General features: G+C 39.8%; 1 protein-coding gene across 1 annotated transcript in view; it reads left to right on the forward strand.

The window, feature by feature from the left end:
• The window catches only part of CCDC192 (coiled-coil domain containing 192), a 175,481-nt gene extending 167,651 nt beyond the window's left edge, over positions 1-7,830 (forward strand). Inside the window, 1 exon segment of the mRNA XM_032476631.1 lies at positions 7,513-7,830. Within this exon segment, the coding sequence (XP_032332522.1) occupies positions 7,513-7,799 (287 nt within the window). The 3' untranslated portion in view covers positions 7,800-7,830.
• The last annotated feature ends 8,260 nt before the right edge of the window (positions 7,831-16,090 follow it).

Genomic DNA, 16,090 nt, shown 5'->3' on the forward strand with positions numbered 1-16,090 from the left:
CTGGTGAAAAAAGGTAGGGACCATCCCAGCGATACACTGGCTGAAATCTTTGGACTGGTCATTCCCATGGCAACTCTGTATCATGTATGCACTTAACTTTCATTCATTTATTCAGTTAACCAGTGAGTACCTACTACGTGCCATGGCTGTTTAAGGAACAGATGACACAGTAGAGTGAAGTTCTCCTGCCCTCGTGGAGTTTTATTCTAATGGGGAAGAAAGACTAGCAACAAGATAAAAATAAAATATAGAGTAGTCAGATGTAGCATGTCAGTAAAACCAAAGCAGTGAACAGGGATTTGACATGTTGAGCATGGGGGTTGGGTTAAAATTTCAGGCAGGACTGCCAGGGAAGGCTTCATTGGGTGAAGGTGACTTTGGAAAGACCTGAAGGTACTGAGGGAACTAGCCATGTATAAACCAGGGGTACAATTAACCAGGCCGAGGAAATGCAAAGGCTCTGGGGTGGCAACATGGGTAGGAAAGGCGATGAGGTCGGTGGCAACGTAGCAGGGTGAATGAGGAGAGGGGAACAGGAGGTGTGTCAGTGAGGCTCACGGGGCCAGATCACAAGGTTCAGTGTAAGCACTTGGGTTTTCCGTCCACATGAGATGAAAAATCATTGGAGGATTTTGGACAAAAGAGTGTTGACACCCAATTTATGTTTTAATGGAATCCTGCTGTGTAGAACTGAAACCGGACTGAAAGGGCAGAAGCAGGATGGCAGATGTGACGCAACTGTAATACTTCAACTACATGTGCTGGGCAAGAGGTAATTAACTGCTAAGCATGGGCATCACGGAGCATCTATGCCTCAGAGTGGGCCTAGGAAGGAGGCGGGGAACCTGCAGTTCCCTTGGACTGCTGAGCTGCCACACATACTTAATGGTGAGAGCGCCACCACAGGAGTGATGCCAGTAGTTAGAGAGGCATGCTTCTCACCCCACCTGGTCCCTAAACACTAAACAAGGCCTCAGAGCATCCCCATCAGCCAGACCCCGCACAGGCACAGCATCTACCTGAGGCCCAATGAACGTGAAGCAACAAGTGTTTGCTACACCATCTCTCTTGCTCCCTGCTTTTCCGAAGTGGTTTTCTTTCCATCAGGTGTTCAATAGGCTCTCTGATCCCATTTCTGTCCCCAGCACTCCCCCTTGATGGAAAGGCTGTAGCTAAGTATGTCTTCCTTCCAAAGCACTTTATCAAAACAGCCAGATGTTTCTCAGCTCTTAGGTATGAGACTGACCGGTGGTTGCTCCAGTCTGTCACTGCACCTCAAATTCTTCCTCTAAAACAATTCTTTTATAAGAATGGCCATCATGATATGGGAAGTTTTGCGATACAGATTAAAAATTCTTAGTAAATATCACACTGCGTTTTAATCACTTTAACTGACCAAACTTACTCGCCAATTAAACCTGTTCTTCTAATGCAGCATGGTTTTTTCCCCAAATCAACAAACGTGCCATCTTCAAATGTATTCTAAGTGTTCAAATCAAAACATCAAAGAGGACAGAGAAGTCTTCAAGAAGAAAGACTAATCTTATTTTCAACAGGTAACACATTTGCACTACAAGAATGCAAAACGTGAGTGAATCATTTATTTCAGAGAATTTCCACTCTCAAATGTTCATTGTACAAATCTACAGAAGGATAGAAAATTAGGAAGGTTTTTGTTGTCATTTTGGATTTTATTCAAGTAATGAGAGGCATATGTTTTTACAAGGATGTGCCACTTTTTAAGTCCAAGTATGGCAACAGATGAAACTGGACTCCCTTGTGGTTACTCGGAAACATACACAGCTTTCAAAACCAGTCTGAAGGTTAGTCAGAGTGATGGGCGCTTGTACAGAAGAGGAAGCTGACATAGACCTTTAGGCCAGACAGTAATCCTGGGTGGCTCTGAGGGAATGAGGTAGTTAATCACCTCACCGGTAAGAGTCTTACTGAGTAAATACCTGGCAGCCCTGGTCATGAGCTTGAACGGCAGAGAGAAAAGTAAACGTCCACCAGTGAGTACCCAGCAGAGATGTTTGTTTAGGCTAAATTCTGAATGTCCTTTAGGGTCTAACTCGGTGTTGCTTCTCCTACCCAACCAGGGAACTGGACTGTGGAGCCAGCACACGTCTGATTCACTCTGTGTGCTGGGTCCCAGTTGCTGAACTAACTACTGAATGAATGAATGAATAGATGACAATGCAGGATGCTTGAGCTCCAACTGGGAACAAGTCTGCTTCCCATTTTTAGAAGTTTTGGAATTAGAAACTAGATCAATGGTTCTCAGCTTTTCTCTGCTCAATGAATACTCTGGGTGGTGACATCAGTAAAGGAATGAAAAGGGGAACACCCCTTGTTAGAAAGAAATATAAAGTCTAAAAAAAGCTTTCTAGCCATTCACTGAGCGGCCCTTCAGTACTGTATCACTGTTTACACAAAACTTTTAACTTCCTGAAAGCACTAGGCAATGTTTTCACATGTTGTAGGTCTTCTGACCTAATATTACACTGCATCTCTTTCCTCTGATTGGCACTAGGTTGTACCCAGCTCTCCCTGATTCTGTCCATCACAGCCTCCACCTGTCAGGTATCTCTATGACAGTGTGTACCTGCACTGGTGGCAAAATGCAAATTCTACTCATTGATTACAATTGGCAGCTAATCCAGGAAGAGCCTGAGGGACAGTAACATCTGAGAATCACTTAGAAAATCCTCATTTTGGGATGTTGTAGAAATAGTTCCTGTACAGGTGAGATCAGAACACCCCTAAAATGAACATTTCAACTCTAATTCTCTGAGCTACCCCAACTACAGTTACCTCAGCTATTATCTGCTTATTTATTTTTGACATAGCTCTCATGTGACTCTTTGCTAAGAGCATGAAGGTATTGATAGTATTAAGAATGCAAAGTTGGAAATGGCCCAAGGCAAGTTTTTGCCTTCTTTTTTTTTTAATGGTTCTTTCTTTTGTTTTTTATTGAAAGTTAGTTTCAGGTGTATAGCAAAGTGATTCAGTTACACATATACACAGATATGTATGTATGTATATATGTGTATATATACATATGTATATATGTAATATCTATGTATATGTCATCTTTCAAAGCTGACATAAAACTGTGAAGATAGCCTGATCCAGCTGTAAGCAGGAGGCTCCTCTTGGCTGTCCTCTTTCTAAACATTTCTAAACCTGCACAACTACCACCATCCCTTCTCCTGCCTCCTCTCTGCCATGACCCTAAACCTGCATTTCCACTCCTGCTTTGCCTATTTTAAGCAAAGGCAGAAATAGGGAAAATCATGGCAAATGACATATGCTTTTAAAAACCTTCTCAACAGAAGCAATTGTGATGACTTCAAACCCCGTCTGTGGCTATTCAGGTCTGTCCCTTCTCTCTGACAGATAAAAGAGGCTCTGGGTCTCCTAGGGCCTCTAGGTATGGGGTTAAAGCCAGATTATCTGGTCAGATGACAGAATCCTCCATGCCTCAGACAGCCATGGCCTTAGCAAGACTATCTGAGCTCCTGGCCAAAGGCCGCAAAGACCACAGGTGTTTGAGATTTGAGGACTTGTAGAGCTGACAGGACCTTAGGGACACACAGCCCTTCCTACTACAGACACAGAGCCCGGAGCAGGGAAGGGCATGCTAAGGTTAGTGGTGGAGTCCGGAAAATGCACTGGGGTGGCCTTGGGCTATTTCCAATACAAATAGGATGTGAGAATCCTGGAGTCCTTTACTTTGTTGAAAAGCTTAAAAGACTTTTGTTATTTGTAATAGGTTTAGAAACGGAACAAAAATATTTTTGTTCTATGTGTAAAGAGGTCATTTAATAGTAAAATACACTTGTATGAGAAATTTCCTTTTTGGTGTGCACACTCTAGCTTGTCTCCTCATCAGCATTTTCGTTTAATATATGAAAACATTACAGTGGGAATCAAAGGCCTCATGCCATCTCCTTTTTTCAGCTTCCTGTTCCTTCTCTACTCCTTTTCCTATTGTCTTCTCCCTGTGCTACGGATGGACTTGTCCCCGACAAAATCCCTATGTTGAAGCCCCAACCCCAATGTAATAGTATTAGAGATGGTGCCTTTCAGAGGTAATTGGTTAGATGAGGTCACGAGCGTAGGGCTCTCTTAATGAAGTTAGTGCCCCCATAAGTAGAATCAGAGAACTTGTAATCTCTTTCTCTACCATGTGCAGACACAGCAAGAAGATGGCTGTCTGCAAACTAGGAACAGAGTCCTCATCAGAACCTGACCACACTGGCACCGTATCTTGGACTTCTGGCCTCCAGAACTGTGACAAAAAAAAAAAATCTGTTAAGACATCCAGTGTATGATATTTTCTTGGGGCAGCCCGAGCCAACCAACACACCCTGACTCTCCTCTCATTGTCTTTCCACCTTTCTCCCTCTACTACTCTTTTCTGAGAAGGCAGAGGGTACAGACCTAGTGATTGTGATTGCCTACATAATGCCACACCTTGCTGCATTTCTGCCCCTTTATCATTAGAATTCAGTGAAAAAGATCCCACTCCTGGGCATATATCCAGAGGGAACCTTAATTCAAAAAGATACATGCAAACCAATATTCAGAGCAACACTATTTATAATAGCCAAGACATGGAAACAACCTAAACGTCCATCAACAGATGACTGGATAAAGAAGCTGTGGTATATTTATACAATGGAATACTACTCAGCTATAAAAAAGAGTAAGGCCATCTGCAGCAACATGGATTGACCCAGAGATCGTCAATCTAAGCAAAGTAAGCCAGAAAGATAAAGAAAAATATCATATGACATCACTCATGTGGAATCTAAAGAAAAAAAGACAAATGAACTTATTTACAAAACAGAAACAGACTCACAAACATAGAAAGCAAACTTATGGTTATGGGGGGAGGGGGAAGGGATAAATTGGGAGTTTGAGATTTATAGATACTGACTAATATATATTTAACAAACAATAAATTCATACTGTATAGCACAGGAATTCAGTATCTTGTAGTAACCTATAATGAAAAAGAATGTTCATGTATAATGGAAGTATGCTGTAAACCAGAAACTGACACACTGTAAACTGACTATACTTCAATAAAAAAATATATATATACACACACACACATATATAAAGAATTCAGTGAAAAAGTATTCTACCTATCTTGCACTATTTAAAAAGTATTTTTGACCACTTTGCCTTTCAGAATGGCACTCAACTCCTTTCTTCATTATGCAAATCTGTAGAAAATAACTTCTCCTAAAGAGAAAGTAAAAACTGAGGGAAAAAAAGATTGAAGAAGAGGTAGAAAAGAAAGGAGAAGTTGACAGGCACAGACCGGGAGAGACACTCCTGATGCCCCGCGTCCCCAAGCCTCACGGAAGCCCAGTCTTCCCCATCCTGCCTGCTGTTCCTTTCCTTACCATCTTTCTCACTGCGTCTTCCCATCTATTTTTTCCTCTCCTGTTGAAAATCACTTCAACCCATAAGAACGCATTCTCCCAAGCCCAGGTTTTCCACGTCTTCACCTTGCGGAGTAAACAAATTATCTATGTGCTAATGGTCGAGGACCAGCAAGCCTCCCAAATAACTATCTATTAACGATCCTGCTACAAGATCACATGCACCTGGGTCTCAAAGCATGCCTATTCAAATGGAAACTCCAGCCCAGCACTACCCAACAGAAATACGAGACACAAATGATATTTTACATTTTCTAGCAGCCACATTTCTAAAAAGCAAACACAAATGAGTAAAACTGATTTTTAAAAATATATCTTAGCACAGCATATCCAAAATATACCATTTTAATACACAATCGATTTTTAAAATTTAATCAGATATTTCCCATTATTTTCAAACTGTCCTCCAAATCCAATGTGTATTTCATACTTACAGCGCATCTCAATTCAGACCAGCGCCATCCAGTTGCTCAGTGGCCACACGTGGCTAGTGGCGACCGTACTGGGCAGCACAGCTCCGAGCTGAGGCCGGGCATTCCCGCAGATCCGAGGAAGGCCCGGCCCTGCTCCGCTCCTGGGCCTGAAAGCACAGCCCCACTGCAGAGGCCACAAATTAAATGCTCCTTCGAGATTTGAGGGGTTTTTTCATTGCTTTTTAAGAATACTCAAACTACCACCTCCTTAAATATTACTGTTAGGATTTCAAATATTCAGAGAAAAATTCCTCCATGAGTTTTTGAAACGTACCACTTAGCTAGTAATAATTTGTAGGAGCTCTCTCTCAGAACACCCCGCTCTCCTCTCCTCGCTCTTGTGACGCCGAAGCGTCGTGCCCATGCGCAAGTCGGTGCTCGCGTTTTTGCCCCGTGATCTCGCGAGAGTGATGATTGCCAATTAGTTTTATTTGCTGAGAAATGGGTGAGTCCTGGTCTGCGTGGAGTACCGCAGTAAAGCAGGTGTGGAGGTACACGATGGTAGCAGGCTTTTGTATCCTGGACTGTTAGGTTTCTTTTAGGTGCAGCTGATGGGTTTGTTTTCACTGGGGATTGAGTAAAGGCTGGACCTTCAATTTTAGTCATCAGCTGTCGACAACATGTGTCAGGTTCACTCATATTCTCTTGGCTCAATTATTCCTGGGATTATCCTCAAGCCCTTGACATCCCTTACTTCTTACAGCTGAAGCTGCCTTTTACACACCTCTGAGGAATTATGTTAATGGTAGAAATTTCATGATGCGAGTGGTGAGGAGGGTAGGGCTGCTCACGTCTAGTAGAATGAGGTTTCCTTTCAGCAGCTACATTTGTTTGATGACTGCCAGCCACAAATCTTTTATCTCTTTGTTGGAACCCCTCTCCCCTTCCTCACTCAAACCTTTATCCTTATCTGCGGGGTTAGCTGATAGAAATTGATAAAGATAAGCTTTTACATCAAGAAAGTACTTTTAATTTTATTTAAGACATGCCAGAAAGTCTTCAGACCTAAAAACAAATTAAAACTCTATACCATGCTAATAGAATTTTCCTGATCACCTCAAATTACACCCCTGCCAACTTTAAAGCTGACTTGGGTTAAAAAAAAAAAAAAAAAACTAGTCTTTTCTCACTATCACTTTTCCCAGAAGGGGCAGTGGCAGCATTTTTCCCCCAATCAAATTAAAATTCACATTCAAGTGTATTTCTACTTGATTGTAACTCTTGTGAAAGACTCTTAAGGAAAAAGATAACATGAAATTTGAGATGGCTATTGTTTGTAGATTGCATATTCAAGGACAGCTCATTCTCATGGTTAATTGCAAGTTAAATGTGTATAAAAGAGTTGGCAAAGACGGATTCTCCTCCCTCTCCAGAGGCTTCTACATTCTTTTTTCACAAGCACCCAGAGTCCTTCCCCACACTGGGTCCAGATTCCGTTCTCAGCCTATCTGACCAGATGACGCAACATCTGTGTTCTCTTTTAAGAACGTGAGAAATGAAGCTTTTTCATCTTCCCTCTCTTTGACTGCTGGGAAATCCAATTGAAAATATTCAGACTTTGCTTTTCTTGTTTGCTATAGAAGACAGCTTGCTGGGAGAGTCCTGTGGTGGTCTCCCACCTGTGGAAGAAGGTGATCGGAAAATCAGCCTGATCGTGGAGTTGTCAACCCAGGTTTCCCTTCAGACTGAGAAGATCACTCAGCTGGAAGAAGTTTTAGAGGAAAAGGAAAGGAAGATTCAGCAGCTGGAAGCCGAGCGGGAGCCCCATCCCTTCCTGGAGGTCGAGGACTCTGCAGAATGTTTACAAGAAGCCCCAGTTTTCCTTGATAATAGCATCACTCCTGTGGTCTATGATGAGGATATGTAAAGATTCCCAGTAAGAAAACAATAAAGGTTTGTTAAGTGTCATCAAGGTGAAGTCCAGAGTGCAAGTAGTCTCCTTATTGGCAAACTCAAGTTCAAGTTCATGGGTTTGACTGTATCCTATAAGGTTCACATTGGAAGGAAACAAAAAAGGGGAAGTCTTCAGATGCCAACACTTAATGTTTCCCTTTTAGATATGCATCACATAATCCACACAGCTGTAGAATACTATGTTTTTAGACATTCCTGGTAACATAGGGAGAGGGAAAAACACAAAACTAGACAGATGGTCAAAGAGCTTAGCATCATTCTCTTACCAAAGGTTTGTCACACTGCAAGGGAGGGCTGGCATGAATCCCATTTTAGTATATAGCTCAATGGTGAACAGAAAGCCATTGTGGAGGGCAAGCTTCAAACTGGGGAATGTTAGGGTCTGAAAAGTAGAACCATTGCCAGCAGAGGAAATAGCTATGATGTCTGTCCTTCTGTGTCCTCTGGAATATATTTCTCTATGGCATGTATTTTATTAACATTTAGCAAGGGTAGAAATGAAATAAAACCAAAGAAGTCAAAAGAAAGAAAGAATGGATGAATCAGAGCTGCAGTCCTTTGGGGAAAGTGTCCTGGGACCGCATTTCCTTGGGAAAACAAATAATACTGATTCTTTCTTTATGAGCAAGACCAAGACCAAAGCAAAATATACTATTATGATTGTACCCAGGAGCTGTGGACAGCACAAAATGATGTCAGGAAAAACAGAGGATGAGCAAAGGAAAGTCACCCTGTAATTAATGGAATAGAAAATATCATATTCCTCTTCCAGGCATCCCTTTCAAATGAACTATCTTCCATCCAAAGAGAGCAGCTAAGCACTAACTTTAAGACCTTGGTACTTAATTCTAACTCTCCTGGTACGGCATGACTCAGGCAAACAGCTATAGCTCTCCCATGAGTCTGACTGTATTGCTACGTCTTGATTTAATTCAATCAGTTCACCAGATATTCATTAAAACTCTTCTACCAGGCACAGTAATAGATGTTAGAAATATCATAGCAAACATGAAAATCACAGTTTTTTTAATCATTCAGGACTTCATAGACACAGTGAAGAGTCTCTTTAAAGTGAGGGTGATTGCAATAAGAGATGAAAAATGGAAGAGAAAAGTGGATGAACATGGAGGTAAACCTGCTTAGCACTGCTGTAGTAGAGCTCTTAAATTAACTAAGCAGGAGTGATCAGTAAGAATGCATGTTCCTGGACTCGAGTGTATGGCCCAGGAATATCCATTTTAACAAACATGCAGTATTCCTGATGAACATATTCCAGGAACTGCATTTTAAGACACATTGGTTTAGGGCTGGATTCAAGCAGAGCTGTCACACTTTTGTTCCCAGATTAAAAGACTATCCCCAGAGGAGAATTGCTCCTTGAAAACCAGGGGGAGAAGTCTTTGACAGTATGTAAAGAGTACAAAATCTGATTATGAATCCTGACCATCTGCAAAACAAAGTTTCCAAACCTGACTTTTTTTTAAAGGAAGTAACTGGGTTTTGGGCTCATGGTAGTTTTGCAATATTGACTCTAGAGTTTCATTACAAAAACAAAAACAAACAAACAAACACCACAGGTTCTACCAGTAGGTTCTGTTTTCTTATGAAACTAGAATTCTCCTGTATTTGTATATAACTTCAGAGTTTCACCTGAAATGTCTGCATGTATGTTCAGGTATAGTTCATTATCAGAAATGAAACCCACTTACAACTCTGTGATGATGAATACACACCTACCGCAGAAAATGACTCAGAGCACTTTTCCAAGTTTCCAAAAGAAGCTTTTCCATGGAGTCTACATCAGCCCCTACAAAGCTCACTTCAGAAGTCCCTTGTCTCTGGTCCCTCCTTCTCATGTCCTCAAAACCTATGGTCCCCTGGGTCTTTCATGCTTCTCTGGTACAGACCAGATCTCCCTGCTCCAGCCTTGAAGTTCTGCCCATTGCATCTGACACCATGGTAACACTGAAGGTTGCCATGTTTTTACTGTGCATTTCTGTAGAAAGCCTTAAATCTTTCAGTTTGTTAAGGGTGGACTATCTCCAAGACAAACTCTCATCTCTGCAATTTTGATGTGTTGTTATGACAATCAAGTCTCCATCTCTTTATTTCACCAAAGATTGTCTTAATCCCATGGGATACTGAGGCTGAGAAAGTTGAAAAATAGGGAGAGAAAAAGAAAATGCCATCACACCCCAAAAGGAGGGTGTTTGCTTCTAGATTAATTTCCCCCAGCTAATGCCTTGGCTAGCCCTCAGCATGAAAGTAGCCTCACAGTGGAGATAAAATAACAGACAGAGCTAGAACTGCTGTTAATAATTAATTGAGCCTGTCACCTGTAAATATCTAAGGACCAAACACTGAAAAAGAAAGCATGGAGGGTCATATTACCCTGCTAACCCATCTTTACAAGAAACTGATCTTGACTCAGGTCTAGGCTATCCTCAAATCAGAAGTGGGGAGATTTGGTCCATAGGTGAACAGACTTACCTCTGTGACATCTTAGTAACAAGAACTCTTTAAATATCCAGGTTTTATGGGATGTGGGAGGCAGTGAGATAAAGTGTTGCAGACCTCTGGCTCTGAGGCATTGCTAAGTGAAAAATATGACATTACTTGCTGATCATTTATGCCACTGTATGCCCCCCAAAGTTCATTTCCATTTTCTGCCATTTCTCCAGAGAATCGGATTGTGCCAAATACCTGCATCAGACAAACTAAAAATCAGATTATAGCCCACACTGTAAGCCAAAGTCTCATTTTCTTAGGAGCAAGTTGGATTGCTGAAGTAGACTACTGATCTGTAAACTATCTGGTGTAAATATCACAAGGTGATTAGCATGCTGATGACCTTGTTTCTTAATGGAAATTTAGCAAATCACCAGGTAATGTATCTGGTTCAAAATAATTGGAAATCCAAAAAATCATAATATTTAGCAAGTAACTAAAGCCATTCTCGAAATATTCTAAAGATTTTTACAGAAATATATACATAGTTTTCATTCTCCTTTTTCATTAGTTATGAACTTTCCTCAGAGAGAAAGTTAAGTTGAATGTGTGGTCTGTCTAATTAAATAAACGTTGGATTTAACAATTTACTTTCATTGTGATGTCCATGGTAAGCTGAAATGATGGTAACACACTTGTTAAAGACTAGCAGGAACTCAAGTCATTGGAGAAACCGACCCAGAAATGTGACGGGGGTGCCCTAGGATTCAATGAAGTTCAGCAAAAGCAAAGAAACTATAATATTCCTGCTTAAATGCATTTCTGGGAAAGAATGAATTCAATCAGGTTTTAGTCATCTCCCACAGTCTCTGCTTATTCCAAAACCCAATCATTTGCTTCTACATTACACTGAAGTAAAGAATTTTTGCTTTAACTCAATAAATAGAGAAGTGCTGATGAACATTGCAGGCCCAAGTCAAAGTAATATTTATTTGGCAATTATCAAGTATAGGGACTGCAGAGGCAAAAATATTCCAAAAGACATAAGAAAACAAACATTGTTAAAGGACTTGGAAAATCAGATGCCTGAGATTCAAAAAGTCCAACTCTCATAATCTGAAAAAATTAGACAAAAAAAAGTAAATTGTAAAGAATAAATCATTATTATAATTGTCCCCCTGTTATACAACAAAATCTTTTATTAAGATTTCCCATACACAAGAGAACTTTTTTGCTCGTAGAGGGAAATCAAGTTCAAGTAGGAAATAACCTTTTTAAAATAAAAGTACTAGTACACTGGGACAAAGTTCACAGCAAAAGACAGGACTGGCCATGAGATTTCCCATACCTAATGAAACTAGGACATTTATGGTAAAACAAAACAAAACCAAAAACAGTTCTTATTCCCAGTTTCCCAGAGAAATTGAGCATCTGGAGTTAGATACTCAACAACATGAACCTGTGGCGGGATGACATTTAATTGTCTGACCATTTCCATCCCAAAGGTTTACATTTGTTTTTTATTTAACAAAGAATGACCCTTAGTGCTCAAATCCGATAATACCAATCCTTTTTTCTTGGATGGAAAAAAATCACATGATGTATTATCTAATAACTCTTGAATCCATTTTCTTAAATGTCACAAATAAGCTTAAACAAGAGTTTGTTATCTGATGTCACCTTTTTCTAAGAATGATGATATCACAGGCAAAGGATGTCAGCTGGGTCCAAGCTTCCACTGAGTCGTACTCCCCTTGAAACTGATAGAAATCCCACCTTCCTGGTGACTCAACACCTCAATCTAACATTCTCACCCTGAACCACTGCAGCTTCAGAGAATGTCTGTCACTGTCACCTCCTGCCACACTGTGACTGCCTACCCCCCACCCCCGCACTTCTGCTCTGATACCCTGATGAGCTCAGCCAGGATCAGAGGCATCTCCCTTAGCTCCTTGAAGCACAGCCAAACCAGTCTGTGGTATTTGACAAAACCTCATCAAATGCTTGTGAATAATCAAGATATGGTGCAAAAAGTCACACAGTTAGTTCAAGTAACTCACAGGCCTAAACTTAAGATCACAAGTTCCTGCTTTGTTCTCAACAGATTTCCATGTGGCAGACACCAGCTCAGCCACTACTCATGCATTTCACTGCCGACAGCCTATTTCTTTCCCCAGAGAAAGGAGCAGGTTTTTACTTCTCCTGGTCCAAAGCTGTTCATCTTGAACCCCAGGATGATTAATGATGACAATATTCTTCTTCTGGAGAAAACTCTACCCCACCCACAGGGTGTGGTCTCTAGCCTTCATGGGCTCTAAACATATGTCCTAAAACCTGGGTTATTCAAGCTTAAATAACGCCCTTTGTGGGATACCAACAGTCCTATGAATATCTATGCTTAGGAGGAAATGATCCCAATGTATACTACTTTGCAGAACGCTAAGTATCAGCCTATACTTCTGCATTCTTCTGTAGATAACGGCACCTTCATCATCAAGAAGGAGAAGTAACGATTTGCTTCACATTCCTGCAATTAAATAACCATCTTTGTAATTTTTCTAATATAAGGGAAGGCTTCTCCAAGGGTGAATTAAAATTATAACTCTAGAAATCCAGCTGCTGGTAATTTATATGGGAATTCTTGCACAAAACAAAGTCTCTTTCCCTGCCACGGCACCCTCTACCACTCCAAGGACCACACAGAGCAGCATCACTATAAATCAAACTAGAAATCTTCTCACCACACTGCCATTTTTGGTATAAGTTTCTGGTTTTTTTTAAGTAGATTAATAGCCAGATGTATGTTCTCTCATTCACTCAACAAATATTTACTGAGGACTTACTATGAGCTTGTACTTATTATATGCTCTATCAATCATGTCAGATGTTTAAATTTAGCCCAAGTTTATATATGGAATAATAGAGAGTTTATTTTGGTTTTAGAGATGTTTACTATAGCATTTAAGTATGTTAAATAGGAAGTTCAAGAAACAGCTGCTAAAAAAGAAATCAGGAGAGGGAAAGGTTCTCTATCACAGTTTCTTTTATAAATACATAGGAAATTGGTTAGAGGGTTTTTTTTTAACCTTCCATGGGCTTTCTTGAGTAGATGAATGCTACTTTGTAGGGGTGAACAACTTTCAGAGAGTCAGGTCATATACAGTCTAGTCTGCAGGAGACTGCAGGTTCAGATGCCTGGAGGAAGGTCAGGGGATGGAGAAGGGCTGTGGCTCCCTTTCCACTTTACTGAAGAAGCCAGGAATTTAAATTAATCTAATTATCCTCTGGGAGTTACTTGACCATATTATTTTACAATAGAAACTTAGACTCATTCCAAAAGGTTGTTCTTGAGATTGCATCTTGCTGAAATCTTTAACAAATAGAGATCCTAAAGAAAGAAAAAAAAATGTTTTTCCATCTCGATGTTTGCTCCACAATTTTGAAACACAGCATTTATCTCCTGAGACATCAGAGTGTTTGTGAATCAGGAGCTCAGGCTGTGGAAGGCCTGTCTGTAATGGCAGGAGTTGTTTGAAGCATCAGACCATACTAATGGATTCCTGAAATCTAATCAAATATTGAAACTGTAAAGTGTAATTTGAGAGAATATGTTCCATTCTGCTATTTTTTCAGTAAGAACTGAAGAACTCAGTGCATACCAAGAAAACAGAATTAGGTTTAAAAAGAGAATCATTGTCTATACTGAAGTTTCTTTTCTTTAGTAATCAAAGTCAGAAGATAAAATACTCGGGTTACAAACCAAAAACCTGGAAAATCTCTTCTGTGTGATGAACCCAAAGAAAATCTGTTCTCTTTAGCACCAGTATTCACCTTTAACAGGTTGGAATATCGTGATACTTTTTCCCCAAGAAAACTGAGGTAAATTCATAAAGAGTTCTGAGTTCCAACACACAAATGTTCTGTTACTCTAATGAACTCTCTATAGGAGGAATAAATCCTTAGATGAAATGAAAATTGCTAAGTTCCTAGTTGGAAAATAGAGAAACAAGTTATTTATTTATTTTTGGGTCTACTATAGTTGGCTTTCTATATGCTTGATTAAATTATGAGTGTTTCAACTGTGTCTTGAGCAGGTACTACTATAATTAACTATAGTTGTTAAACACTAAACAGAGAACTGCCAATCTGAACTTCTCAGCCCTTCCCCAGATAAAAGAAAACAGAGAGTTAAATGTTTTGTGTGTTGCCAGCCAGCACTAGTGATAGTGAGGTTTGTTATAGGATGAGTTTGGCGGAATTTTCCCAAGAGCGAAGTTAATTAGAATTTGCCCTAAAGTGAGATAATGTGGTAAAGCACATGTCTTATATATATTAGATGCTCATAGATGCTTTTTCACTCTTCCTGATGATCTAAATAGCATTGGACTAAAAGGACTTTTATGGCATTTTTATAAAATAAGCAACTTAATTTTCCTGCCAGTTTGAGAGCACCTTATGAGATTCTTCATTGTGTTACCTTTTTTTTTTTTTTTTTTGCAAGAAGTTTACGAATCACAGTGGGTTGGACAATGAAATGGCATTGACATACCTTCCACCTTGAAAACAATCCACACATGATTGACGATTATTTTAAATGCATTTGAAAATGTGCAATACTTTCCTATCTCCAACAACAGGCTTTCGTAAGTAATGTATATATAATGTAATATCTAGAGTAACCACTGAAAAAGCTATACAAAGAGATATAGATAAGTCAAATCCATAAGTCTGTTTTCTATGTCTGTGAGTCTGTTTTTATTTGGTAAATAACTTCATTTGTCTCTTTTTTTAGATTCCACATATAAATGATATCATCTAATATTTGTCTTTCTCAATCTGACTTAAAGGTTAAATGCCCTTATGCATATTTCAAACTTCAAAAAGCAGATATAGAGAAAATAAACTCAAAATGGATCAAAGATTTAAACATAAGACAAGATACAATAAACCTCCTAGAAGAAAATATAGGCAAAACATTATCTGACATACATCTCAAAAATGTTCTCCTAGGGCAGTCTACCCAAACAATAGAAATAAAAGCAAGAATAAACAAATGGGACCTAATGAAACTTACAAGCTTCTGCACATTAAAGGAAACCATACATAAAACAAAAAAAACAACCTATGCAATGGGAGAAAATTTTTGCAAGTGAAACCGACAAAGGCTTGATCTCCAGAATATATAAGCAGCTCATATGACTTAATAAGAAAAAAACAAACAACCCAATCCAAAAATGGGCAGAAGACCTAAACAAGCAATTCTCCAAGGAAGAAATACAAATGATCAATAGGCTCATTGATCAATATTACTAATTATGCTCAATATCACTGATTATCAGGGACATGCAAATCAAAACTACCATGAGGTATCACCTCACACCAGTCAGAATGGCCATCATTCAAAAGTCCACAAATGACAAATGCTGGAGAGGCTGTGGAGAAAAGAGAACCCTCCTACACTGCTGTGGGAATGCAGTTTGGTGCAGCCACTGTGGAAAACAGTATGGAGATTCCTCAAAAGACTAGGAATAGCCTTACTGTATGACCCAGGAATCCCACTCCTGAGCATCTGTCCAGAAGGAACCCTAATTCAAAATGACACCTGCACCTCAATGTTCATAGCAGCACTATTTACAATAGCCAAGACATGGAAACAGCCTAAATGTCCATCAACAGATGACTGGATAAAGAAGAGGTGGTATATTTATACAATGGAATACTACTCAGCCATAAAAACCGACAACATAATGCCATTTGCAGCAACATGGATGTCCCTGGAGAATGTCATTCTAAGTG

This window comes from Camelus ferus, chromosome 3 (genome assembly GCF_009834535.1).
Source record: "Camelus ferus isolate YT-003-E chromosome 3, BCGSAC_Cfer_1.0, whole genome shotgun sequence".
Classification (NCBI taxonomy): domain Eukaryota; kingdom Metazoa; phylum Chordata; class Mammalia; order Artiodactyla; family Camelidae; genus Camelus; species Camelus ferus.